General features: G+C 38.6%; 1 protein-coding gene across 6 annotated transcripts; it reads left to right on the top strand.

Annotated features, from left to right (window-relative positions):
* The first annotated feature begins 1451 nt into the window (after window positions 1–1451).
* HMGCR (3-hydroxy-3-methylglutaryl-CoA reductase) lies at window positions 1452–26019 on the top strand. 6 transcript variants are annotated; one of them, XM_090038083.1, is made up of 20 exons: window positions 1452–1593; window positions 5222–5409; window positions 5887–5998; window positions 7735–7822; window positions 8055–8139; window positions 10251–10356; window positions 12274–12380; window positions 13796–13912; window positions 14215–14366; window positions 16475–16719; window positions 16896–17065; window positions 17335–17529; window positions 18351–18509; window positions 18647–18804; window positions 19339–19444; window positions 21501–21671; window positions 22775–22915; window positions 23041–23199; window positions 23808–23962; window positions 24086–26019. In XM_090038083.1, exons 2-20 carry the CDS (start codon window positions 5239–5241, stop codon window positions 24138–24140), a joined length of 2652 nt encoding a protein of 883 aa, XP_089894209.1. In that variant the 5' UTR covers window positions 1452–1593; window positions 5222–5238; the 3' UTR covers window positions 24141–26019. The 6 variants fall into 6 exon arrangements, with proteins under 6 accessions (XP_089894209.1, XP_089894211.1, XP_089894212.1 ...); XM_090038085.1 differs by lacking the exon at window positions 1452–1593 and adding an exon at window positions 1619–1737; XM_090038086.1 differs by lacking the exon at window positions 1452–1593 and adding an exon at window positions 1632–1732.
* Window positions 26020–27330: the final 1311 nt, after the last annotated feature.

Here is a 27330-nt window from a genome sequence, read left to right as displayed (position 1 = left end):
TGTTATGACTCACTTCCTCTGAACTGCCACAGTACACCCTGCAACATATGCTCATCAGGTTTTTTTTTTACATATTTTCTCTGCTTGATAGACACTCATGCAGAATATGAGCCTCACGATAATTCAAATCCCTAGACAAATTTCCACTTACTATGGCCACTGGTTTAGTCAAAGATTTAAAGGCAGACTGCAGGCAGTTCTTTAAATATATCAGATACAGGAATGCGAGAGTATTGGCTGCTGGTGAAAAAAGGTACTATGGGCCATCCAGAGCAAAGAGAAGTTAAAGACTCTGGCTACATGATTCCTAACAAGAGAGTAAGGTGCAAGGGGAGATGAGACTAAAGGCTAACAAGAGATGACCTAAATAGGCTACACCAAGACATGAAGGAGAGTTATGTTACATCTGGTTCAGTACACAAAGAACCACCACTGCAGGAAGCCACCTACCTGGTTCCAAGTAGCCTTCACTTGCTTCATGGGGGAAGAGGACAAGAGTTGCACGTATGAAGGGCAGAGAATGGGCATTAGGTAGTTTTGCAAAATGTTTTTGGCTGCCTGCCCTGGCAGTCCATACATCACCCCAAGTCCCAAAGGGCAGTACACTTTCTGTGGATGAGAGAGTACGGGGTTCGAAAGTGTCTCTGAAGTATAACCATGTTGCAGTGCGGTTGTTGTTTGTAGCCCTGTTGGCCTAAGGACATAGGCAAGACAAGGTTCTTTGGGTATGTGTGGTATCTTTTATTAGAACAACTAAATAGTTTGAAAAATTGTTTTTTGTTTGTGCCCAAAAGCTTGCAAGGAATAATTTTTCCAATTGTTTAGTTGGTCTAATAAAAAATACTGCATTTGCCCAAAGAACCTTGTCTAACCATGTTGAGATGTTACATCACGAGGTGACTGGGCTGTAGTGAGATGTGCTCGCATGGCATAACCCCAAAAACAGTGCTGTGTCACTCCATTGGGCAGATATATCCCATCAAACACTTCAAAGACATTGGCAAGGAAGCTCAGGTGCCAGGGAGCCTTGTAAAGAAGCAGCTAGCTGCAGTAGTGTGAAGCCAGGAGGGGAGGGCAGGGCAGCACCTGTGACTTAGCCCCCTCTCAGATGCCCCCGGAAAAGCTCAGCCGTGTGGCATGTGCCTATCCCCACGCAGAGCAGGACTCTCGGGTTAGCCCCCGGGCAGCGCAGCACGCCGCTCCCAACCCTCAGGTCAGGCAGCCCGAGGCCAGCCCGCACCTCCTTAGATGCGGTTTCTTTGCATAGAGGCATCCTCTCGGCCAATGAGAAAATACGAGGCGGGCACCGCCACCGCCCATTGGTCGGCGGCCCCATGGCGAGATGGCGCGTTCCCCGCTCCTGATCTGTCTAGCGCCGTGCAGCTTCGCCGGCCGGTTGCCGGGGCAACGGACGGTGACGCGCGGTCTGCGGGGCGGCCCCGGCGCTCGCGATTGGCTGCGCGATCGGGCGATGGCGGCCGCCAGGGTGTCGCGCCCCGGGTGTCCTTGTCGCGGCGCCAGCGGGGCGAGGCGGAGCAGGCGGCGGCAGCGGCAGCAGCTGGTAGCAGGGCGCGACGCTGGGGCCTGCGGGCGGTGAGTGCGGCATGGCCGCCGTTCCCATCAGGCGCGCTGCGGGCAGCCGCTTTGCGACTGGGGCCTTCTGCGCTCCGGGACGTGCAGGGCCGGGCGGGGCCGGGCTGCGCCCGCGGCCTGGCGGAAGGGCTCGAAGGGGGTGAGGTAACGGTGCGTCCGTTGGGTGGGTCCGGCCGCGGCCGAGCGGCTGAGAGGAGCCTCCCGCCCCCGGGGGAGATGGGCTGGTTCCGCTCCCCCTTATCCCCGGGGCGCCGCGCAGGAGGACGGGTTCCGGCGGCTGTGCGGGACACAGTGCGGGAGGCCGGGGCGGCCCTTGCCCTGCTGGCTCTCGGCCGCCCGCCCCGGCTCCGGGCACTTCGCCTCTGCCCGGCCCGTGCAGCTGCTGCGTGGGCGGGGCCGCCTGAGCATCGCTTTGGGCACCGCTCGGATCGCCCCATCTGCGGGGCGTCGGTTTGTTTTCCCTGGGGCCTCGTCTGAAACCACAGAAAGAACTTGCCTTGCGGGGCGGGTCTCCCGGCCCTGGTGTGCAGGGGAAGGGAGGGGGGGGGTCTCTCACCCCGGGACTCAAAGGTGCATCCATCTCCTGCAAACCTTTGTAGGGTGCTGAAAAATGACTGATTGTAGTGAACCGTGCGTAGCACAGCCAGATGCCTAGGGTGTTGAAAGAGGTAGGACTGGAGAAGTAGAGGAAGGGCAACAGTAGTCATACCAGTCAGTGGCTGTACATCCACCCTGAAAGCAGCTTGGGGGACACCTAGGGATGTCATCATCACTGTAATAACGATGGGATTAAGTTAGTTGGGTGCTTACCTCTTAGTGCTTATTGTGCTTGACTGCAATTTTACTTGGGCTTAGAGGTGACGAAATTGGAAAGGGAACCTGACTGGATGGTTCTTAGGGAGATTACTGCTGGCTTGATGGGATGTTATTTTGATGGTTTAATAAGATGCTATTGGGTTTTTTTTGTTTTGTTTTTTTTGTCCCCCGGCTCTTGATTAAGTGGCACATAGTCTCTTTCCTTGCAGGTCACTGCGATTTTTGGCCAGCTACAGTTTTGAAGTATTTAATGTGTGTTTTCATTTCCTTTTTTCGTCCCTTAATTCTCTCTTGGATTTGAGAAGGTTGCAGGAGCCTGTGTTTTTGTAAGTATGCTTGTAAACTTCATGTTTGGCCAAGGCAGCTGGAGGTTTTTGCATTTCGTAAGTGCTTTTTGATGTTCTGGTTAAATTGAATGAGTAATGGCTTTTGCTGCAGCCATGCAAGCTTGGCAGCAGTGGTGGCAACTGTTGCAAGTGCCCCTATGTACAGAAGTGACTCCAGACGCCTGGCTGCCTTCTTACACTGCTGGAATTTAATGTTGCTGCGTGGACAGTTGACAGACTCTCTGCAGGGCCCCCTTGTTGCTGCACTGTGTCCCTGGGGCGCCGTGCACGAGGACGGAGTACTTGAAGGAAGATTATTATATGCCAGTTTTCAGAGAATGAATTAGGATCAGTGGACTTGTCAGCTTACTAGGAAGTACAGTTGTGCTGAGAAAATAGATCTTGCTGTGGGAAATGAGGGCAAGCTGGAAGGCGCTAGACTTTATAAGATTTATAGTTCTAAGTCATCAGAAATACAGTAGAGCCCCATCACCTTATGCAACAATAGTAAGCATAGTTGTATTCACTTTATTATTATGTTTTCCTGTTTAAAGAGAATTAGGCGTCTGTGCTTGTAAAGTTGTTGCAAATGTTTTTCATTTTAATCCACTAAGTATGCAGTATTAAAGTTCTTCTTAAAAGAAGCTAAATGTCTTTATTCAGTGAAAGCTGCTGCTTCCAGGCAGATAAATAGTTAATAATACTCTTAAAAAATTATTGGGTTACAAATGGGAGCCTGTCATTGGCTGATGTAATTATTTTTAACCAGTGTCAGTAGTTAAGTATCTTTATGTTTCATATCAATAACTAATTTTCCAAAATACTAAATATTTTGTGCATTTATTTTCCCAATCAAATGAATACATTTGTTTCCAAATAGATTTAAATAAAGTAGTTTTATATTGGTATATTTGTTAGCTTTACTTTTAGGCATCTAAAATTAGTATATGAAGTAAAATCGGCTTTCAAAAATGTCAGTAATTGTTGTTTGTTTAGAAAAGTGGAAATTATGATAGGAAGGTTCAGGACTGTTGCTAACCTTCATCCTTATGAAGAACAGGGATGAAATTCTGACTATCAAAGTTGGTAAAATTTCTGCCATTGACTTCAGTAACACCACCACCATTTCATTTTGACAGTCTTCAGAAAGGTGGTTAACCATGTTAGTCTGAAGTCAAGCAGAAGGCAGGGCAGGGTGGACCTTGGAGAATAATGTAGCCTATTTCATTAGATGCTGATACCTATGAAAGCTTATGCTTCTCTGAACCAGGTAGTCTCTAATGTGTCAATCTGCCATGCCACCTTCAAGGGTTTTGGGATTGCTTTTAAATTGATCTGAAATGATAGGCATGGTGTGAGGCAGGTAGGCTAGAGCAGAATGAATGTAGTAGAGGTGCAAATGGTCCAGGTTTTAACAGGAGAAATGAAGATAAAATGGTAGAATGCCTGCATGCAGAAGAGGAATGAAAAAAGGAAGAGTCAAAATAGCATTAAAGTTGTAGGGTTGGGTGGGGAAAATGCAGGGAACTGATAGACAAGTTAATAAGGGGGTTGATGTTTGAAGTGTAAATAAGATGTCAGGGTTTTTGAGGTGTGGATGCATGATGAAAACTCTGATAGGTCAGTTTGGTCATAAGTATAAAAATAATCATTAAAACTACGTGGAGGGAATGAGATAGTATATTGAAGAAGTCAAGCCAGGAGCCTTGGTAAGGGTCTGTTAAAACTAAGAGTCCCCCAAAGAAATATTGAAAAAGAAGACGCTGCAGTAAGAACTTAAGGCCTCTTGTGGACTTACCATTTTTTGTGAAAATCTCCCAATACCATAATAGCTTTAATGGGAGTAATAGCATAGGACATATATTATATTTTGCATGTGGTATCTTTGGTTAAGCAGAGTTAATTGACTTAGTGTTTAAAATGTTCATGGTTGGTCTACACTAACTAACTATTACTAACACAGAAATCTAAATTGTAGGCAGAGTCTGGAGATTTCATAGCCCTTGCATGTACAAGTTGGAACAATTGACTTTTTAAGGGCAGAGGAGAAGTCAGAGGAAGTAATTACAGAGCAGAACTGACTAGAGGGAAGGCCAGAGTAATTCATAAATAGTTACGGAGGATAGAAGAGATAGGAAAAGAAGAAATCCAGGGATTTCAAGTAGGTGCTTGGAGGAGGATAGGAAAGTGATAGTATGTTGCCTGGACAAGTTGGGATGGAAAAGCCACGTATGGTTTTGGGGTATTTTTTTTTCTTTGCATGTTGAGGCAGCTGTAGAACAGATTGGTAAATGTTTTTTGGGGACAGTAGAAATAAATTCATTGTATTAAATTAGAAGGTAAGGTGATGGAGCTAAGATTTTTTTTTTAATAAGATTAAACAAAGCTGATGGGAAATAGCTTGGAGGAAGTTACAGATCTTTCTCATTTATTCCATGTCTTTCACTTATCTGTGTTAAATATTCTTATATTGCATATCGTTCTAGGTATAAGACAAACAAACATGAAAATGCTGTCTAGGCTCTTTCGAATGCATGGACTTTTTGTTGCCTCTCATCCATGGGAAGTCATTGTTGGGACTGTGACATTAACCATTTGTATGATGTCTATGAAGATGTTTACAGGCAATGATAAGATCTGTGGCTGGAATTATGAGTGCCCAAAGTTTGAAGAAGTAAGAATTTTAAAATTGCTTTGTATAGTTGGTATACTAATTATCTGCAACTTCTCTGTTTAAAATAATGATTTTTTTTCTCATACAGTTGAGGCAGATGCTGAGGAATCTTACTGCATTATTAGAAATAAAGTAATTCTCATGCTAGCTGCTAAAAAAAAATGTCCACATCATTTCCCTGTTTTTGGAAGTTTATAGTTCTATGAGCAGGTGTTTGACAGTATGATACAGTAGGTCTTTGTTTAATTGAGTTTTTAATCATAATATACTTGCTAGATCACAGAGACTTGGCATTAATACTTCAATATTTTTGCAATATTTAAAATTTTTGAATACTTGATAAAAGGTAAGTCCTTGCTGTATTACGGTAAAATTCCATGGTTTTTTTTAATAGCCTTACGTGTGGTACTTCTGATTGTTAAGCAGTCATCTGATTTTAACATGAAAGCCAACTAAAGCTGTTTTTATTTTAAACAGGATGTTTTGAGCAGCGATATTATAATCCTGACAATCACACGCTGTATAGCAATCCTTTACATTTACTTCCAGTTTCAGAATCTAAGGCAACTTGGATCAAAATATATTTTAGGTATTGTATCTCATTTTGTATTTATTATTTATATATTTATTGGTTTGTTTGTTTTTTTGTAGAATGATAGTGAATATTAGATTATAAATACTTACATGTATAGTGAGATCAACTTTTTTAGTTTGGCCATCCTGAGAAATCAGAGTAGCTGATGTTCTTTTCTTTTCTGTTAGTGAGAAGCCAGGAGATCTGTATTTGAATTTTTCTGGATATTTTATTTTGTTTAAATGTAGCAGTAATCTTAATTTTAAGCTTTGTTAAAACATGGTTCTGGGGTTTGTTTGTTTTTTTATAATTAAAAAGATGACATTAACAAATGAATCCTAGTTTATCAGAAGTTTGTACACCAGCAGTCTCCCCATACTGAAATGACTTGAATTGCAAAAGAAACAAATTTGTAAATATTCATGGTAAAAGACTGACTAACTACTGGATTAAAGTAAAACAAGCCAAAGCCAAATACATTTTTTCTTAGACTAGATTTCACATATCACCTTTCCTTCCTATACTTACCATAAAAAAATAGATTTTATTTATAGAAGGATCTCCTTTGGAAGGTTTTGTTTTTAATTAACCAGCATTTTTAAATCTGTATTTTAAAGATTTTACAGCTTAGATGTTATGCCCCAACACTGGGATTGAGAATATGGCTTCTGTATGAGACACACTGTTGAGCCATAAGTCTCTGTCTTGCCATATATCATACTAACCCTACCATTTACTTATCTAGTTCAGTTATAAAGCAATTCAGGTTCCTTTGTCCATCTAATTGACTCAGAAGACTATTCTAAAACTTTATTCCTTTGGTTAGAAATTTTCTTATGGTTTCCAGTTTGTTGCCATTTGGCCTTGCGGTAGCATAATTTTTCAGCCTAAAAAGTCCTTCTGCTTCCTGAATATTTACCCTACAAACATATATGTAAAGAGTAATCACATGCCCTTTCCATCTCTGTTTTAAAAGGGAGATATTTAGCTATGTCAGTCTGCAGTCAGACGGAAGGTAGGGAAGAGTTGCACCTAACAGACCAATCTATAAGGTACAGCTCTGCTTTGTCTTTCATCATCTCTTTTTTGGTTAAGCCAAACAGGCCAAGCTTGTTTAATATTTTTCATAGAAAAAAGTTTCCATTCCTTAACCAACTTAGTGGCCCTTATTTGGATCTGTGTGCGGTTCTGATCACAATGGGATTTTACTGCAGTAGTAATTTCATAAATGATTTTCACTCTTATGTTTTAGGTTTTCCCAGTAAGCACCCAACTTGACATTCTGAATAGGTCTTGCTCTCTAATAACAAGAAAAAGTGGTATTTTTCACATGAGTATTCATTGTATGCTGCAGCTGAGAAAAAACCCTTACTGCATTAAATTTAGCCTTTAGTTTTTAAACTGGTTTCTGTCTTCTCTAGGTTATAGTATGTTATAGTATGAAACATATGTATGTATGAAACATATGGTATGAAACAAATCATCCTTTGCAAATGTAGAATTAGCTGGAATTGCTTTGGTGCTCAAAAGGGGCGGAATATCAAATAAATACCCTGGGTTACAGTAGCACTAAAATACTTTTGAGTCTTGGAGAACTGCTTATTCTTGCAAAAGAGAAGACTCGGACTCTAGAATCTTTTGGAAAAAATACCTTTTGACAGAGTTGAAAATTATATTGTAAGCTGTTTGACTTTTCATGTTTGTCTTAGCTGGCGTCTAAAGGTGTGACTTTCAGTATTTTTTTCTTAAAGGTATTGCTGGCCTCTTCACAATCTTTTCAAGTTTTGTTTTTAGTACAGTGGTAATTCACTTCCTGGATAAAGAACTGACAGGCTTGAAGTAAGTATTATGTGTTTTTAGGTTTTTAAAAGAAAAATTGAACTTTTTTTCATTCTAAAATGATGTAAGAGTTTTTCTGATCTAAATTATTTAGAACTCTATAATTGATAGATTAATGTATGTAGCTCCCTCTTCAAAAATGTTTCCCCTCTGTTTTAGAAAGAATGCAGAGATTTGGGCTTTTGTTAGTTTATTTTAATGTAATGATATTTACAAGTTCGTCTTGTTTCAGTGAGGCATTGCCATTTTTCCTGCTTCTTATTGATCTTTCCAGAGCCAGTGCATTAGCTAAATTTGCACTCAGTTCCAACTCACAGGTGAGTTTTTTTTGTTTTTTTTTATTATTTAGGTATTGAATTTATCGCCTGAATATGAGTGCCAGAGAACTGAGATATGCATGGACAAAACTATGCCTACTAATGTTATGTCAAGTCTGTTAATATATAAAATCCATTATGAATTCCATTATGAAATTCAAAATTCTAACTTTCTGATATTCTAGGTTAGGAGATGCTTAAATGAGTAGCCCGACCAAAATGTCAATAGAACTAGTCAGATTTAGCAGAATCACTTGTATGGAATTGCTTACAAGATCTGGGCCTGTAATTTTAGCGTAAAGACAATAAGCAAACCTATTTAGTAAAGCTATCAATTACAGACAAAAAACTAATTAGAATAAAGGTTGTAAGGTATATGTACAACCACCTGAACAATCTTTAAGTAAAAAGGAGAGAAAAAAAAAAACTTTTTGTGCTTTCTTGTATGAAATGTATTTTTGTGGGGGTTTTGTTCGCGTGCTTTAAGTATCCAAGCACTGTGTGGCCTCAGTTTTGAGCTCCCTATCCTAATCATATGCAAATCTAAATAACTGTCTTTTTCCGTCTCACTGATTTTATTTATAGGAAGAATCCTTGCCTTTTTTTAAGATACAAAACTGTAAGAAAGGCTGTTTAGTTTAATGAATAAATACCATATTTTCTTGGATACAGCACAGCCTGGAATAACATTTGCACCTTGTTTTTGAAAAGCGAAATGAAAAAAACTTTCATTTTAGCACATAACTGAGTAGCAGCACCAGGGGAGCCGACCTACTTATTGTTCTGCTCCCTATGGATCATGTGCAGACTGTAGTTTTGTTTTTGACCAGCCAGAACAAGCAGCAGAAACTGCCATCGCCATACTTCTTCTAATGTTTTGTTCAACATCTATTTTGGGGGAAAGTGTATTGTGAGGGAGAAAATACAGTAAGCAAGTTATAATATTAATTACTGGAATTAAGGGTCGTGAGAGAATTCCTACAATTTTTAGTCTCCTAAAATCGGTGAATAATAATGCCCTGTACTGGAATGTGGAATGTAATGATAAATCATAATAATATTTACTTTTTTTAAACATTGTCAGTTTTCGTAGGATTGTTCTCAGTGACTTTTTCAGATTGGGCTCCAGTCTCTCTCTTTTTTCATTGACCTCTTTATGTTGTTCCATTTAAAGTCTGAAATTTCTATTTTAACACTAATGTCATTATAATAATTTTTATAGCTTTATCATTAAATTCCTTCTATGAGTAGGACTAAACTTTTGAATTTGGAGACTTTCAGATCCGAGCATCTAGATATAATTTTATTTTTTGAAGAAAAAGATATTTTTAAACTTCCTGTGAGAGAGGAGAATTCTTCATGAACAATTATACTCATGAGATTTTTTTTTCTTGGGAGACCTGGAATGCCTTTTTAAATGGATTGTTTCATAAGAAAAAGGGATATGTTGTTTAGGACTCAGCCTATGATCCAGAGTAGTCTTAATTTTCTTAGAATCGAAAACAACTATTATTTAAAAGCTAGTTGGCACAGAAATAAAGTAGTTCTGTGTTGAGATGTTGTATCTTTTTAAAAACCTTACATTTTTTTAAATCAAAAGTTTATCTTAATTTAAATGTGATTCAGAACACCTGCTGTCTAAAATAAAGTTACTTTTTAATTAATCAGATTACGTAAATAATAAAAATGTTTAAGAAAAGGGATAACAGCCTGAATGAACTGAAATGATTAAAGTAAAGAACAAATATAGCCTTAGGAGAATTTGAGCAATGAACATCTATACTGAGTAAGGAGTTAAGCCTTTTTAATCCTTGCTTTGTTAATTATAACTGTAGTACTTCTATATGAAGTTAAGAACGTAAGAACAGGCCTAGTCCTGCTCGGGGGCCTGTATCTTATTATTTTGGAGGATTAAGAGGTTCTAGGAGTAAATCTAGCTCACCAGTTATGCCTGTCATTGCATATTTCCTCTGAGTCCTGCCAATCTAATTCTTCAGGAATCAAAAGTTGTGAGTCTAACCATTCTCTGCGGACTGCAGTAACTGCAAATATTCCTATTTTCCAATTTTTATCTTTGTTTTAATTGATAGAGATTTCTGTGGTTTTTATAGGATGAAGTAAGAGAAAATATTTCACGTGGAATGGCAATCTTGGGTCCTACATTTACACTAGATGCCCTTGTTGAGTGTCTTGTGATTGGTGTTGGTACCATGTCCGGTGAGTGATTAAAATCAAGGGTCTAGTTCTCTGAAGTATGGTATTGGGTATCTTCAGGTCCTCAAATAATTGATGTTTTTGACCCATCATGTTTCACAGTGTGGGCACAGTAGGGGAGATGCCACTGTTTTTTGAAAGTACTTGTTTTTTTTTGTTCAGATCTGAATAGTACTGAGGTCTGATGATCCAATGGAAAAATAATTAATTCCGTTGTGTTCTTATGCGATAGTGTGCAGGTACAAAGCTCTCCTGCACATATCCATTTGCAGAGTTGGATCTTGTATTGTGCTTCTATCCCAGACTAAATTAAAATCTTTCATTATAGTGGAATTGTTTTTACAAATGGATGAGATAAAACCACTTGCTTGCCTACATCATGCTGTTGCAAGAACTAATGTTTCTAAATTGGAACTATGTGCTAAGGATTATTAGGCTGTTTTAACTGAAACTTCTAGTGACATTTTTCTTTCCTATACCTCTTGATCTTTGATTCCAAGTCTAGTGATTAAGGAGAAGTAGTTAAGTGTAAACAGTAGTAGTTTTTCAGACATAAATAATTCAGTAATTTTTTAGAATAAACTGTAGGCCATAAGTCCACAAAAAGGGATATTTACAATATTTAAGATTTTTAAAATTTAACTGTCTTAAATACTTTAAAGTAGAGGTGCACCAATATATCGGTGCCATATCAGATCATCACCTATAAAAGGAAAATTAACAAACCATCTATTGGTTTTTTTTGGCCAGTGTAGCCAGTAATGTCACCAATAAATATAATATGGCGTAATAATGTCTAAAATGAGTTGGTAGTCTGTGGATTTCTGAGGGTATTTTTTCTTGCTGGTTTACCTTTTTAAAAATACCTGGAATATTCATTTGCTTGTCACTTCAGCTGTGGGACCTGCTGGATATATTGGAGGATTTATCCAGTTAGTTCTCCTACTTTAACTGAAGACATCAGGTGTTGAATCTGTAACATGTCCAAAAAGTGTATCATTTTGCCAACAAGAGTTAAATAATGCGATTAAAAAATATTTCCATTCTTGGTATACTCCCTGTTGTTCTCTCTAACACTTTATTAGTTCTCCTGTCTTTATGAAATCCATTTAGAAATTCAGGTCCTATCTATCCTAATATGAATAGCTTTTTCTGGAGGGAAAGAGTTGAAAAGAAAAACCTTTCGGGCTACTTTGGTACATCTGAAAAATGCACAAGGCTATCTTTTCCCTGTGAAGAATACCTTTAAACTTTGTTGTTTTTGCCATTTTTAAGATTCAATTTAATTTATTTTAAATGTACCTTTATTAGAATTATATCATTTTTGCAGTGTTTATGACCAGACAAATGCTGACATTTTAAATTGCTTCTGGAACTTTTTTGTTTTTGAATTATAACACAAAAATTAGAAAGAAAGGTGAGATAACTGGTTAGCATTCAGTGTTTATGAAAGAGTAGCTGCAGGTAAATATTCCTGACTTCTTGGATACTTGACTCTGTCCAAAATATCATGGATTAAAGTTTATTATTGCTGTTAGATAGAGGAATGGAAGTTGAAAACTGAAGCCTGAAAAGTTGGGACTAGTCCTGTGATTAGAGTTTGAACAGTAATGATATATTTTAATGCTTAACTACATGTTTTGTTTCATTCCTAGAGGCAGAAGCTCTAGAAAGTTCTAAAAATATTTTTTAGTATATCTGTTTAAAAACAAATACAGAGCTATTCTTTTATCATATATTCACTTTTCTCAGTAAAAGGGAAAAACAGTCCTTTCTGTGATATAGCAAGTCAGCAAAATATTTTTTTTTCCTGTTAGCCTTGTAACACGTTTTGTATGTGGAAGCTTATGTTGTGCTCCCATGTAAGCATTTGGCCTTTTTCTTTTATATGTGTGTGTGTGTGTGTGTGTATATATATAGGAGTACGACAACTTGAGATCATGTGCTGCTTTGGCTGCATGTCAGTTCTTGCCAACTACTTCGTTTTCATGACCTTCTTTCCAGCTTGTGTGTCCTTGGTCTTAGAGGTAAGACCTTTTCAAGATCACATTAACAGTATTAGAGCACAGTGGCTTAATGTCTATGCCATAATTTTCTTTGTTTAGCTACTGCTTTAAAAAAAGGGGTAACATGCTACAGGGGTAGGAGGGGGGTAATGGGTTGAAGTGCAAGCTGCAGGGAGGAGAAGGGAGGGGCAAGGGATTGAGGGGTACAGGCACAGGCATGGAGGGGCAGAGGGGGCGGGCTCTGGAGAAGGAGGCACAGGCAGGGGCAGGGGAGCAAGAGGTTAAGGTCTGGCCCCTTGCCCCCTGCCACTGCTTTCTTTGCCGTAGCAGTAGGAGGGATAAGTTTCAGACAGTCATCCACTAATTAGATTCTATATGTACAAAATTAAAATGCATTTATAATTTTCCATGTATAGAATCTAATTGTTGGGCAGTTGTCTTAAATTTGAAGATGTCTTGGGTTTAGGTTAATCTACCCTTTTTGGTTTATGTCCCTTCAGTGTATTAATTTGTTTTAATGAAATCATAATCATTGCTAAAAGTTATGATGCACCTGGGCCAAAAGACTACAATAAATACAAGAAGTTGAAAGCTAAAATAGAATATAATCTTCTAGTTTGTTTAAAACTCATAGTTGTTTTCATGTTTAACTTCTGGAATACCTCTCAAATTGGATTATGCTCCCATAAGTTCCATTATATATATCTTTACTGGATAGATTTAGATTTAATTTAAAGCACAGAGTTGAACATTTTAGGCTGAAATCTTCAGTCTGGGTCTCAGTTTTTTCTTTGATTCTTCATATATTGTCATTGAGTCTTTTAATATAATTAAGTAAATCAAACATAACAAATGATGTGTCTGCATGAGACAGTTATGCCCATTTAATTAAGCTCTTAAAATGATCTAGTTAAACATGTGCATATTCTGGCTTTGTTGGTTTGATGTTGGTTTCAAGTAAACCAGAATAAGCAACTTTCAAGTGAAAAAGTGCCCATAGTGGGGGTTGCACTGAATTAAATACTGATTTGAAATTAAACCAATTCAACTTTTTGTATGGCTACATTGCGAATTTACTGTACCAGGCTGCAGCACCCTTGGAAACACCTCTCTTCTCTACAAGCTATCTCCTGGAACTGGAAGCAATGTAGCCATGTTTCTTTGATGCTATGGACAGAGTGTCAGCACTAAGTAGCCCACACTTACCCACACCTCCAGTAGCAAGCAAATGTAGGTAGTCCTTCTGGATTAGGGGGTAGATTGTGTAGCACAGTATTTTTTTGAGTCCTCTGCTGTCTGGTACATGAAGTTTGCAGCATAGATATGCCCTCTGCTGTTGACAAAAACTCAGTAATTAAATTTTCTAGAGGTAAAGTGGTAAGTCTGGCTTCCTGCTCTATTTAATTGTGTGCACTGACCTTTGGTTATTTTTGCAGCTTTCTCGGGAAAGTCGGGAGGGGCGTCCCATATGGCAGCTTAGTCACTTTGCCCGTGTTTTGGAAGAAGAAGAAAATAAGCCAAACCCTGTAACACAGAGGGTTAAAATGATTATGGTATGTGTTGGGTTTTTTTTTCCTTTACCCTTCCCCTTCTTCCTAGAAAAGGGTAAGGACATAATTAAAGTACATATCAGAGCAGGAACCAGGTTTTTTGTGAGAGCTTTTATTGGCTCAGATGTATACTTTGGAGAGATATTGGACAAGCTTTTAGCCATGAAGAATGGTACTTTACACCCAGATCTTTTAAGTAGATCTTTGAGTCCTGGGGAAGAAGCAAAAAATTACTGTATGTTATTAGATTAGTTAACTAATTACAGCTGAAAAACAAACTGGTTAACTGGCTTCTTTTTTATTAGTCTTTAGGTTTGGTTCTTGTTCATGCCCACAGCCGCTGGATAGCAGAACCATCTGCTCAGAACAGTACTACAGAAAACACTGTGGGACTGGATGAAAATACACCAAAGAGAATTGAACCTAATGTTTCTTTATGGCAGTTCTATCTTTCCAGGTAGGTGAAAATATTGACTACTAAAAAGATTTATCACATCTGGGGAAAAAAATCCTCTTCTATCTCTACCACCTAGCCAGTGTAAAGAGGGCTGTGGCTAGCCACCAGCAATTCTACATATGCCATAGCTATGGTCCATTGAAGCCTGGTATATTTTAGACTCCTGAGGATCAAAGGCACCATTTTTGGGTTTTGTAATCATACTACAATGCATTATATTTATCCAACTGATCCTTTAATAGTTGCTAACCCATCTAATTTTAGATAAACAGTAGATGTTTGAAACCTGCATTTATGTTGTTGATTCCAAATAGTGTGTTTTCTGAGCAAAATAAATATTTGGTATGTAGTGGTGATTCAGTAATTGATGTTTTGAATTAACATTTAAATGTACCACATTTATTCAGATCCAAGATCAGCTCCCCCACCTCGCCCCCCCCGTGGACAGAGGGGAGGGGTTGAAGCTTTGTCTTGAATTCGAGTACCAGCTTGGGGCAGGCAGCAGCTAAGTTCTGGCTTTGAGGGGCAGAATTGTTTGGCAGGGGAGGGTGCATGTGGTAAGGGCGACAATAGGGGATACTGCAGCATGGTGGTGAAGAAACCTGAACCCTTCTCTCTTCCCCCCCCACCACACCATGGCCCCTATACCTGTGCCTGCTCCCCCCCTGCAGTCTGCCTCTCCATTCCTTGTTTCCCTTCTCCCCCCTTACTTTCTGCTCACTGTAGTCCCTCCAGCCCCAACCTGGCTTGGCCAGGAGCTGCTGCCATTGCTCCCTGGTCCAGCTGTCCTGGACCAGGGACAGCTGGACCAGGACAGCAGTGCTGTGCTGCAGCTGCCTGCCTTAGAGGAGCAAAGTGTAAGGGAGGAGGTGGGCAGGGAAGGGAGGAAATGGGGCAGGCTGCAAAAGGAGCAGGGGTGGGGGTGTGGGTCAGGCAACAGGAGACGGCAGCAGTTCGGCAGTAGGGAGGGCAGGCACAGGGAGCAAGGGGCAGAGGTCTGGCCCCTTGGCCCCCCACCACTGCTTTCCCTGCCACAGCAGTGTGGGGGATGAATTTAAGATGACCTTCCACTAATTAGATTCTATATGTGGCCAATTATAATAAATTTATAATATTCCATGTATAGAATCTAATTATTGGGGAGTCATCTTAAATTCGAAGTCACCCTGGATTCAGGTAAATAAGGTAATTAACTTGATTGCTGTAGTAGATGAGTAAAGAGACATTGCAAGAAATAATTGAAAATAAAATTTAAATTTTCTCAGCACCTGCATTTCTTTTATTTATCTACTTAGATATATCATCATTATAGCTATAGTTTGAACGAAATTGTGACCTTCCTAAAGCCAAGATCTCTCTTTCTTTCCTTGGGCCTGTGTTTTGTTTAGTTGAACATAATTTGCTTGGTGGTGAACAGTTTTCTTCAAAAACTGCAGAATGACCTTTTTGTGAGTCATCAATTACAAGTTCACAAATCTGAAACCACACAGAGAATTAAAATTTGAGCAAACTGGTTGTGGAGGGAGATTTAGGAGTTTAATGACACTGAAGTAGTTTATTTAGCTGTTCATACCAATTTCTGTATTCATTGGGAAAACGTGCACAAGATTTCAGTGCCTTCAAGGAAGGCAGAAACAGATACTTATCTTTGTTATCTTTCCATTAAATACATTTATTTTCTAATTGAAGTACTGTGGGTTTGATTGTTAGAAGTACTGACTGACCACAATTCACCTGGACTTAGTGGGAATTGTAGATTCCCATTAGCTCTGAAAACTGGACTCTGTCTCTTTTTCCATTTAAGCAGGGATAAAGCAGACAGCATGACTGGCTTAGTTACATCTGCATACCGTAAGATCAGCATATTGCTCTAGTTAAAACTAATGAAGATATGGTATATTTTATAAAATACAGAACAGAAATACAAAATTAGCTAGCAGAGATGTATCATAGATTGATTTTGTACCATTTCCTTGAGCTAGATACTGTCTTCTGTTTTGCTTGTTAAACTATTGTATGAGGTTCTGAGGGGGCAGGGGGTTTACAATGCCACATCAATACATTTCTAAAACACGTTTTAACTTGTGTTTTTTGCATTCTTTATTTAGAATGGCAAGTATGGATATTGAGCAAGTAATCACTCTTGGTTTAGCCCTTCTCCTTGCTGTAAAATACATCTTCTTTGAACAAACAGAAACTGAGTCTACACTCTCTTTGAAAAACCCTATAACATCTCCATTGATGATCCAGAAAAAGATTCCCGAGAACTGCTGCAGAAGACAATCTGGACTCTTACAAAATAATCAGAAATCCAGCCTGGGTGAAGAAGCTATAATTTCCAAAGAGGGAAATGGTAATTTTGTTTAGGGTAGCTTTATATTCTGGGCCTGATCCTATACATCCATATTGAATAATTAATTTAATACTGGATCTGGTTTATAACCAAAAATACTTTGTCTGCTTTAAATTTTTGGTAACCTAAAATCTATTTCTAATTGTCTTTATCTATTTCTAATTGTCTTTATGCAGCTGAAGTCATAAAACCTGTATTAGCAGAGTCATCAGTCAAAGCTACGTTTGTTGTTGGTAGTTGTGCCCTCATGGAAACTTCTTCATTTAATAGAAAAGAGCCTGAAGTTGAATTACCCAAAGACCCACGTTCTATTGAAGAATGTCTCAGTATACTTCAGAATACAGAGGTGAGAAAAGAGAAGTTACAGGGTTTTCATTGCTAGTGCAGAGTTTGCCTGTTCATTGTCACATGCATTTATAACTGATATAAGTAAACCAGAAGTTAATTTGGAATGTTTCTGCATCTTGCAAGTCTCATATTGATATTGAAATATCTCTTCAAAAGGTTGATCTGCTGATTCTGAAATAAAGGGCATCTTTTTCCACACTGGAAAAATAGTTGTACTACCAGTTTCTACTATGCAATCAAAGCATCTTTTTTTTTCAATATATCTAGAAAGGTGCAAAATTTCTCACTGATGCTGAGGTCATCAACCTTGTCAATGCTAAGCACATTCCTGCCTACAAGTTGGAAATGATGATGGAGACTCAAGAACGTGGTGTATCCATCCGCAGACAGATTTTATCTCAGAAGCTCCCTGAACCTACATCCTTAGAGTATCTTCCTTACAGGAATTACAATTATTCTTTGGTAAGGATGATGTAGATAAGTAAGAGTGAATTAATTTGCAAGGGAACTTTTCTGATATCTCAGTTTTTTCGGAATTATTATAATTCATGTATACTAATAATTTCTGAGTAGTTATCAGAGAGCTCTCTGACCTTGATTTAGTTTGGTATCTGATTCATTACAAGTACTTCAAAAATGGCAGATTACACTGATTTGCATTCAGTTCTTACTGTTGTGAGAACCTTCAGTGTAGTACAGGGTAATTTATTTTAAATTAAATCTTGGGAATCTAAATAATTTTGGTTATTTGACACAAAAGGATAACTATATGTAGGTCTCTGATCCCACTAACATAGGATTCTGTTAATGCTACGGATGAGTCCAGTAGGATAAATGGAAAAATGAATTTTAGTCTTAATTGAAAGGAAAATCTTACTAAGTCAGACAGTCCATTTAGAGCAGTTTTCATGTAATACAGTAACACTTCCTGTTGGATAGATACAAGGACATAGCAGTCACTGACATAAAAAAAATGTAGTTGTATTCATTACCAGGCATTGCTTCAAGAATTAAACAGTCTAGTTAGGTACACTAGATTACTACTATTCTTTTACAAGTACAGTAAACTGTGCAAATATAAAAACACCGAAAAATGCATTAAAACTAAGTTCCATTGTATGGATAAGCCAGTTGGTAGTATATAAGTAGCTTGTTTGATTTATTTATAAGCATTGGGATGGGAATCTGCTCTGTGGATAAATTAAAAACAGAGACTTGTTCATGAAGTATGTTATAGCAGTATAACATCTTTAATGACATTTACGTTTAACTTTATTTCTAAGGTAATGGGAGCTTGCTGTGAAAATGTGATTGGATACATGCCCATCCCTGTAGGTGTAGCTGGGCCTCTTTTTCTGGATAGCAAAGAGTTTCAAGTTCCAATGGCAACAACAGAAGGCTGTCTAGTCGCAAGTACGAACAGAGGGTGCAGAGCAATATGTGTGAGTACCTGACAGAATTGGTTAGCTGCTTGCCTGGACTCAAAGTTATCAATTTATTTAAAAACTATCACTATATATTTTGTTTCTATAACATTATCAGTCATTCATAGTAGTGTTTGTGTTCCTTTTGGTCTTAGCTTAGTGGAGGAGCAAGCAGTTGTGTTCTAGGAGATGGAATGACTAGAGGACCTGTTGTAAGACTACCCACTGCCTGTCTTGCTGCACAGGTGAAGACTTGGCTTGAAAACTCTGAAGGGTTTAAAGTAATCAAAGAGTCCTTTGACAGCACAAGCAGGTTAGTATAACTTCCTGTAAAGCATTTCACATTTCAGATGAGAGATATATAGATGGAGATAAAATGTGTGTGCGCATACTTCATTTTAGAAAGCTCCACATTGTATCTATTTATATTAAGATGCAAGAAATTATCATGTTCCTATCTGGGATTTGCCATAATTTTGGTCTGAGAATGGAGCAACATTATTAATGTTTACTATCTGGTTAACATTTGCATTATTAAAAAATGCTGCATGTCACAGGACAGTCAGCAATTTAGTCATAGCAAGAAAAAATAAAATTGCATAAAAAAAGCAGTAAAAAAATACTCTCAGGACTAGTCCATTTCAAGCCCTTCTTTTGAGAGAACTCTATGTCTGATGATTGATGCTGATAGCCTCCCTTTCTACATTGAGGAGGAGCAGATTATGGTTAGCAGGGTTATCTACCATTAATGATGGGTTATCAGTAATTTGTACCTGAATATCAGTTAGCCCTTATGGAGATAAGGGAGAAAGGAAATATTTCCTATGTTGTCTTTTGACTCTTACAGGTTTGCTCGTCTACAGAAGCTTCACATCAGTTTAGCTGGCCGTAACCTTTATATCCGTTTTCAGTCCAAAACAGGGGATGCAATGGGAATGAACATGGTCTCAAAAGTAAGGTCTAGTTTCTGTTTCTGCGTTTCTAGTTTTTAAACGTGTGTGTGTGTGTGTGTGCGCGCGCGCGTGCGGGGGGGAGTGTGTGTGTGTGTGTGTGTGCGTGCGCGTGCGAGTGTGTGTGTGTGTGCGTGCGGGGGGGAGTGTGTGTGTGCGCGCGCGTGTGCGGGGGGAGTGTGTGTGTGTGTGTGTGCGCGCGCGTGCGGGGGGGAGTGTGTGTGTGTGTGCGCGCGTGCGGGGGGGAGTGTGTGCGCGTGTGGGGGGAGTGTGTGAGTGTGTGGGGGGTGGGGGTGTGCACGGGGGTGAGTGGGGGTGTGTGCGGGGGGGGTGTTTGCAGGGGTGGGTGTGTGGCGGGTGAGTGTGGGTGTGTGTGTGCGGGGGGGAGTGCGTGGGTGTGCACGCACGGGGGGGGGGAGGGTGTGTGTGTGTGGGGGGGAGGGTGTTAAAGTTGGTGAATGAACTGAGAGCTAATTTAATGATACTGAGACTGCAGTTCCCAAGTCATAAAGTGGCTCTTTGGTTTAATACTTGCAGCTCTGAGCAAAAAATATTATCAAGGTTATAATGAAGGATGTGGCTTCCCCCCCCATCACTGTATACTGAATAGCTGTTTCTTGCTGTCTTCAGTAATGCAACACATTCATTATCTGTCTGTCATCCCATCAGTTGCAGTACAAGTTCTGTAGAGTTTTTTTTTTTTTTACTTTTGACCTTGTGTGTATTCCGCAAGTCACTGAGGCATATATATGTTGTTGTTGCTATTTAACACTGACTGCTCATGTGAATTTTGTGCCAGTCAGCACCAAGGATTACTAATTGAAGTGTGCCGTGCACATGGTGTGCATAGGACTTAATTTCCCATATGTCCATTTGGATGAGTAAGAACATAGAATGGTTTGACTTTACCTCTTTGTCCATAAACAAGAGTAGGACATTTAAAAGAGAGTTAAATAACCTTTTTTATTATAGATATGTTTGTTTGACTGGCTTGGATCAAAAATTTGTTCTTCTATAATTATAATCTGTTGTTATGCTTGTTCTTTCTAAGGATATTATTGACAATCCTGTTTTGGCCTGAACAGCCAGAACAGCTTATCCACTATTTGAGATGCAAGTTAAATACAGTAGAACCTGGATTGGATGAATCAGAGGGTTCACAATACATTAAAGAAGCTGCACAAGCATTAGTAGGTTTTACTTCAAAGGGTAGCTCTTTACTCAGTAGGACCACTTCAGGAGTCCTGTATAGTTGTTGGGTGTAGCTGTATGTAAACTCCTGGCTGTTCTGCAAATTCTTATCTTTGCAGGGAGCTCAGGAACCTAAACCCACAAACCATCCAGGTTTTACTGTACTGGTTTATATCTACAAGAAAAGACAAACCATGGCCATATCCACATAAAGAGGTTTGGCTACACAGGGGCGCTTCTTGTCATGTCCTTGTCAAAAAATAGATGTTTTTTCCAGAATTGTGTACAAGTGATGGCTCTTTCTGTTGATGCAGCAAAGTTCTCCTTCGTACAGATCTCATCAAGGAGTTGGCAAATGTGCCGGTGCTCCACAAGGTCACTGAACATGATACAAACTTGACTGCTTTTCTAGCATATGGAGGATGTAGAACTCAGACACTTCTATCTCAGTTCCAAAATAAGGAGCAAAATGGAGCCTGTATTTTCAATCCATATTGTGTTTGTACTGCACTAATGGCCAGTGCATTCTAGTCCTCTGTTAGTGTGCTTTGTGGAGATGAGAAATGTCTGTCTTCCTTATTCCCCCAGATTAACCAGGAGTATAGGAACAGATGGAATGAAGATTGTCATTCCTGTATGCCAGCACGTGTGTCCCAAGAGGAGAGTCCAGGGTTCTGAAACAAGCATCCTTTCTAAAGCATATAGTTCCTTTTCAGTGTTGTTCTGGAGCAGCACTGTTGCATGCTAAACCTAAAGGCTGGTTTGGTGCTGATGCTTTACTGGCTTCAGGATGGGTAGTAAAACTCTCTACTATTTTGTTTTGCATCTGTGAGGAGTTAAACTTCAGAGAGACTTTTTCTTTTAACAGGGCACAGAAAAAGCACTGGTAAGACTACATGAAGAGTTTCCTGATCTCCAAGTTTTGGCTGTTAGTGGTAACTATTGTACAGATAAAAAGCCTGCTGCCATAAACTGGATAGAGGGAAGAGGAAAATCTGTTGTCTGTGAAGCAATTATTCCTGCCAAGGTTGTCAGAGAAGTAAGTACCTTACTTTTACTTACTTCATAAAAAGCATTTTTTAAACTAATTGTTTTAGCTCATTTTGATTTAAACAGAAAAAAGAATGAATGAACCATGAAACAGATTTGTAAATTGCATGCATCACAGCTCACTTTGCTTTTACATCAGTATTGTAAGTCGTGAGAGTCCAAAAGCAAGGCGAAGAAATATCTCACAGTCTGATAGATCTCACACTTAAGAAGTTTGTACTGTTTAATCCAGTTATCTAAATTTCATCATTTCATTTTGCAGTAATCATTTTCCATTTTTAGTGTTTACATTTCTGTAGTGCTTTGAAAAGAGGTATCAAATAGCTTCCCTCAGTTCAGAAAACACAACTTGATTAAATTTATACAGTTACCAATTAAAGTTCATTTGTAAAACTCATTTCTTAATAAAATTTTTCAAACTAATACTTTATGGTAAATATGTGCTAAACTGTACCTGCAAACCTATACTCTGCTGCACTCCTGAGCACAAGATTGGAAATTCTCTAAGAGCTTCAGATAAAATTGGAGGGTTTTTTGTCTTTATTTAAATTTAAAAATAAAAATAAGTCCTCAGTCACTAAAGTATTTGTTGTGACTTGATATTTAAATATCAGATTATCTACTGCTTTTGAATGTATGATTTTTTCAGGGTATGGCAGAATTTTGTATTTCAAATATATAACATAGTTATAAAAACTAAAAGGAAGCTGAAGGTTTTGGTATATAATGAGGGTGACTTAAGATGTTTGCTAGCTGTGTTAGAAGCAGTCTGAAACTCATGGCTTGTTAATGTGATGTTTCTGCCAAATCGTGTTCGTTGCTGTTCTTGTTGACATACATGTTACCTATGTTTGGACTATCTGTAGACTGTGGCAGGCATTGCTGCAGTGGTTTGCATGCTATTCTTATTGGAAATCTTCCTTAGCAGCTGCAATGGCTCCTTTCTTAAATGAATGACTAATTTATTTATGTATTTTTTAGGCAAATTTCACTCCCATGGAATTAGCCTAAAGGGGGCTCTACTAGGATACAATAGGGGATTATTACTGCCCTCTAATTAGAAGTGCAATAAAAGCTTATGCTTTTGTCCAGGTATTGAAGACTACTACAGAAGCTATGATTGAAGTTAATATTAACAAGAACTTGGTGGGCTCTGCAATGGCTGGTAGCATAGGTGGCTACAATGCTCATGCAGCAAACATTGTTACAGCCATCTACATTGCTTGTGGGCAGGTAAGTTCTTTGAATTGACTATATTAACTAAGTATATTCACTTTTTAAATATAACTAACTAGCTTCACAACATTTAGAACTTACCTAGAAGTTCTTTTCTCTCTTTTTTTTTATATTAATGTAAGGATGCAGCACAGAACGTGGGCAGCTCAAACTGCATCACTCTGATGGAGCTAACTGGTCCCACTAATGAAGATCTGTATATCAGCTGCACAATGCCTTCTATAGAAATTGGAACTATTGGTGGAGGGACCAACTTACTACCACAGCAAGCTTGCTTGCAGGTACAGAACATGAAAGGAAATTGTTGTCCTTTTTTTATACTAACTTCTCCCAATTCTATTGTACAGAGTGTGCCTCAGTAATATCTCTTTCAAAGTTGTAAAGACCCTTTTCCCTTATGTCTACATGTCCAGGCTGGGGGTGCCTAGAGTGACTCTCAGGAGCTGCTCTAATTAAATTGCCTGCAACACGTTGTGTATTCAGTGTCCCACATACGAAAATAGTGGCAGAGGTGCTTCAACTAATGTTTGTTTGACAAGCGTTAATTAGTGTCCCTGCCTCCATTTTGAACTGCGGGGATGCTGAATACATGAGATACCGAGGCTGCTGTAGCATGCTTATTAGCATGCTCTAGCAGACTCAGTTAATTGAGTCTGCTCACGTCAGAGTAGGCGTCCCGCATGTCTACAGGTGCCCAAGATGTTTTGGCCAATCGGTTAATATCTATATGTTATTCTAAAACTAAACGTTTCTTTTTAGTATCTGAGGGACTTAAAGCTGGTTTGCATGATGTGATGAATTAAATAGAATATTTTTCTGTCTGAACAGATAGACACACACTGACTGGTGCTTGGATTTTAAAGTGTAACTTCACTATTTTTATCTACAGATGCTAGGGGTTCAGGGGGCAAGCCAAGATAACCCTGGTGAAAATGCACGTCAACTTGCTAAAATTGTGTGCGCCACAGTAATGGCAGGGGAATTATCATTAATAGCAGCATTGGCAGCAGGGCATCTAGTCAAAAGCCACATGATCCACAATAGGTGAGAAATGCAAAGCTTTGTACCATTCTCTGCATCATCACCTCTTCCCTTCCCCCCAAATACATGAGAGAGAATATACCACAGAGCAGTGACTTCAAATGCCTTATTTACTATTTTTGTTAGGTCAAAAATAAATCTACAGGATCTTCAAGGAACCTGCACCAAGAAAGCTGCTTGAATATTGGAAGAGCTGAAGTTAAGCCTTGTTAAATTGATCACATGTAAAGGAATAATACACAGTATCTAAATTTTAGAAGGAAAATCATCTTCAAGAAAACAATTTCTGTGGAGGATAATTAAAAGGCTCATTAGACTTGTGATCAATGAAACTCATTCTGCCTTTGAACATTTTCAGCGGTTAAAAATGCTCCTTTTGTGGAGCTATTTCAGATATTTTGAACATGTCTTTTAGAGTTCTAGGGATTCATCGTATCTTATTCATTGCTTTCCAAAGGGTCAGTCCTGTGTCTTTATGGGTTGAAAATATGTTACCTTGTAAACTAATAACCAAGATGAAAAGTTATGTCAGGTACTTTGTTTTAAAAAAATGATTTGGTTAAAATTGGGTTGTATGTATTTGTCCATGTGATCTTTGTTTTCTGGTTAACAAAGTGGGTTTTAAATATAAAGTGATAGCAGCCTACTTGCTATTGATGAATTCCTAATTTTAATTTTGTTTGTTCTGATTTTGAGCTTAGGTATTAGGCTATGGGATAATTTTACTAAGTCACATTAGTTGGTAGATACTTTACTGTACTTGTGTTTCCCTTGCTGCTCTTTGACTTAAGCAGCATTAAAATTATAATTGGGTTGCATTATTTTTCCGTTAAGGAAAGTACTTATTTTACAAAGTACAGAATCATCTGACGTTATTCTATACTGGAATAAAAAAAAAGCATTGTCCTCAACTGTCCAGGCATTTTGTTCAGGTATAAATAGTATATCCTGAGTTTTTCCAAAACTTAACTGATACACCTATAAAAATGATACATCGGGCCATTTTAAAGCTTTGACTGTATTAATACAGTTTGTTACACAGTTTTATAAAATATAAATGGATTTGAGTGAGTGGAGTCAAGAACAGATGTTTACAGTTTTAAAATCTTATCTTTTAAAGTATGGTGTTTTTGCACATGAATGGCTTCTGGTGTTTGACACTTATTCCCCAGGAATAGGTGCATAGCTACTGCTTAACTTGAGAAAAAATAAAGCCAGGAAAACCACACTGTTATTTAATATTACAGATGTTTTTATGTTTGATTCTTTTTAAATGTTTTTGTGAAAAAAATATTTATTTTCTAAAAAGTCTAAATTGTCTGTCTTATGAAAATGCTTACTATGGAAATCCATTGAAACAATTGAGAAAAGCTAATACATCAAACACAATTGTACACAAAAGTACTGTATTCGGACCAGTGAGGTAGCTTCAGGTGTTCCTTAAAGTAATGCAGGAAACCCAGGTTCATTTTGGGTTGATTTGCCACTCGGAAGGCTATGCTACAGAATTAACCTTGTCAAATCAGTTGGGGCAAGCATACTGTTAATGGGCTTGAACTTTCCTCCTTCGCTGGAAGGATGGTTTTAGCAAGTTGGGTAACATGCATCTTACTGGCATGCAGAAGTGTTCCAAGGGGATAAGGGAATGTTAGTCTCCTAACATGCACGTCTGGTATAAATCATGAAGTATTAGTTTGTAGTAAATCAGATAATATTAATGTATTGGTTTCATAAAGCTAACGTGCAAGCACAAAGATGTACTACATGCTAGGTATGCTGTGGTAGCATGTAAATATCATGAATGTTTATCTTCCTGAAATATTGTTGTTTAATAGTTACCATTTATTTATGCAAAGTTGAAACTGCTTTGTTTCTGTGTTCAGCCAGTGACTTATTATTTAAAGTAACACTGAGTTGGCAATAAGTGGTTGGTTCAGTGTTCATTTTGGTGAATATAACTGACATTCTGTCTTGCAGAAATAACATTTTGTACTATTACTAAATTGTGTACATTTTGGTACAGAATCCTTTTTCAGTTTCAGTAAAACAATGGAAAAGCATATTGGCTTAATTGTGATATTTAAAGTATGATATTCATCACTAAGTCATGAATTATACAGATGAAGTAAGAAAAATAGAAATGTTAACAAAAGGTTTAGTTACACAGTATAATAACTTCTTGCCTTACCCAGCAGAAGCCCCTACACATTTCTGAGATTCTTTCAAGTATTTTAGTAGTATCAAAAAAATATTTCATAAAAAAGAAAACTGCTGGTGGAGTTGGAGAAGATGCTTCACTTCAGCAAATCACTTGAGCATAGCAGTTGTTATTGAGACCTGACTTGACGCTTAACTCCCAGAAAAGAAGTGGGGCTGGGGGGGTTTATGGAAAACTTGGTCATAATTACCTGGAACAGAATTTTTTTTCTGAATGTTGTATGACCTTGTGACTACACACAGTTGTACTTCTAAATAGTCTTCTGATCCATTTGCTCTGAATCCTTTGCTGTTTTGGTCTGGGAATTCTAAATGTTATTGCATTTACTCAGGGATAACTAGGGCATCAAAAAATAATACTAAGTCAGTTGCTCTACAACTCCAGTTGTTGTAATGCCAAGATTATTTGGGAAGAGGATGGAAAACTCTAAACAAAAGTTTTAAACTAAGAGTTATGATTCTAAGTAAATAGACATGTGTTAGGACAGCATAAAGTACAATTATTTAAGTTGAAAGTTTAAAACTACTTTTTAAAGTTGAAATTTAGGAGTTTTAGCTGCAGCACCACTAAATATAGTCCCGAAGCACTTTAAATCTGGGGTTCAACCCACAATCCCTGTCTTCCACCAAGGCTAGTGACCGAGATTGCACATAAACTGGCTTAAGTGATCAGAAACTGGTTTTTAAACCTGTAACAGAACAGATGTTCAGTGTGCATAAACCAGTTTGAAAATGGCTTAAAGTGGTTTGAGATGTACCTGGCTGAATGTAGTATCAGACTTAACTGATTTGGGTCAAACCGGTTTATGCAATGTCTGTCTCAGGCCCCTTCTTGGCATAAGTTAAATCTGAGTCCCCCAACGTGCTCTCTGGGCTGGGCAGTGCACCTTTCTCCTCTGCTCCCTGGCTGCAGCTCAGGCAGAGACTGCATTTACAAAGGGCTCTGCCTGGCTTCCTCCTACTCCCCCACCTTCCTCATTACTCTGCTCAAGCAGGGATTCCCCCTCCCCTCTGCCTTATACAGATACCTCTCAGCATTAGCTAGCATATTACATGCTGGCTACAGTCCATGCTGTGGGAAACAGGACAAAGGTAGATAAGACAGTGTTGGCTTAGGGCTCATTGGAGCTAACCAACAGGTTACCAGCTGGTAA

The sequence above is a fragment of the Crocodylus siamensis genome, chromosome 3 (assembly GCF_052110815.1).
Source record: "Crocodylus siamensis isolate JL-2025a chromosome 3, ASM5211081v1, whole genome shotgun sequence".
NCBI lineage: Eukaryota > Metazoa > Chordata > Crocodylia > Crocodylidae > Crocodylus > Crocodylus siamensis.
This window is presented reverse-complemented; position numbering and strand designations above follow the sequence as displayed.

What these genes read in the sequence shown, in the direction of transcription:
- HMGCR (XM_090038082.1), top strand. Translation starts at nt 5,125, where the DNA reads ATGGGAAATAGCTTGGAGGAAGTTACAGATCTTTCTCATTTATTCCAT. An exon ending in AAAGAACTGACAGGCTTGAA is followed by an intron (nt 7,823 to 8,054) that starts GTAAGTATTATG and finishes GTCTTGTTTCAG; the next exon opens with TGAGGCATTGCCATTTTTCC. An exon ending in TGGTGTTGGTACCATGTCCG is followed by an intron (nt 10,357 to 12,273) that starts GTGAGTGATTAA and finishes GTATATATATAG; the next exon opens with GAGTACGACAACTTGAGATC.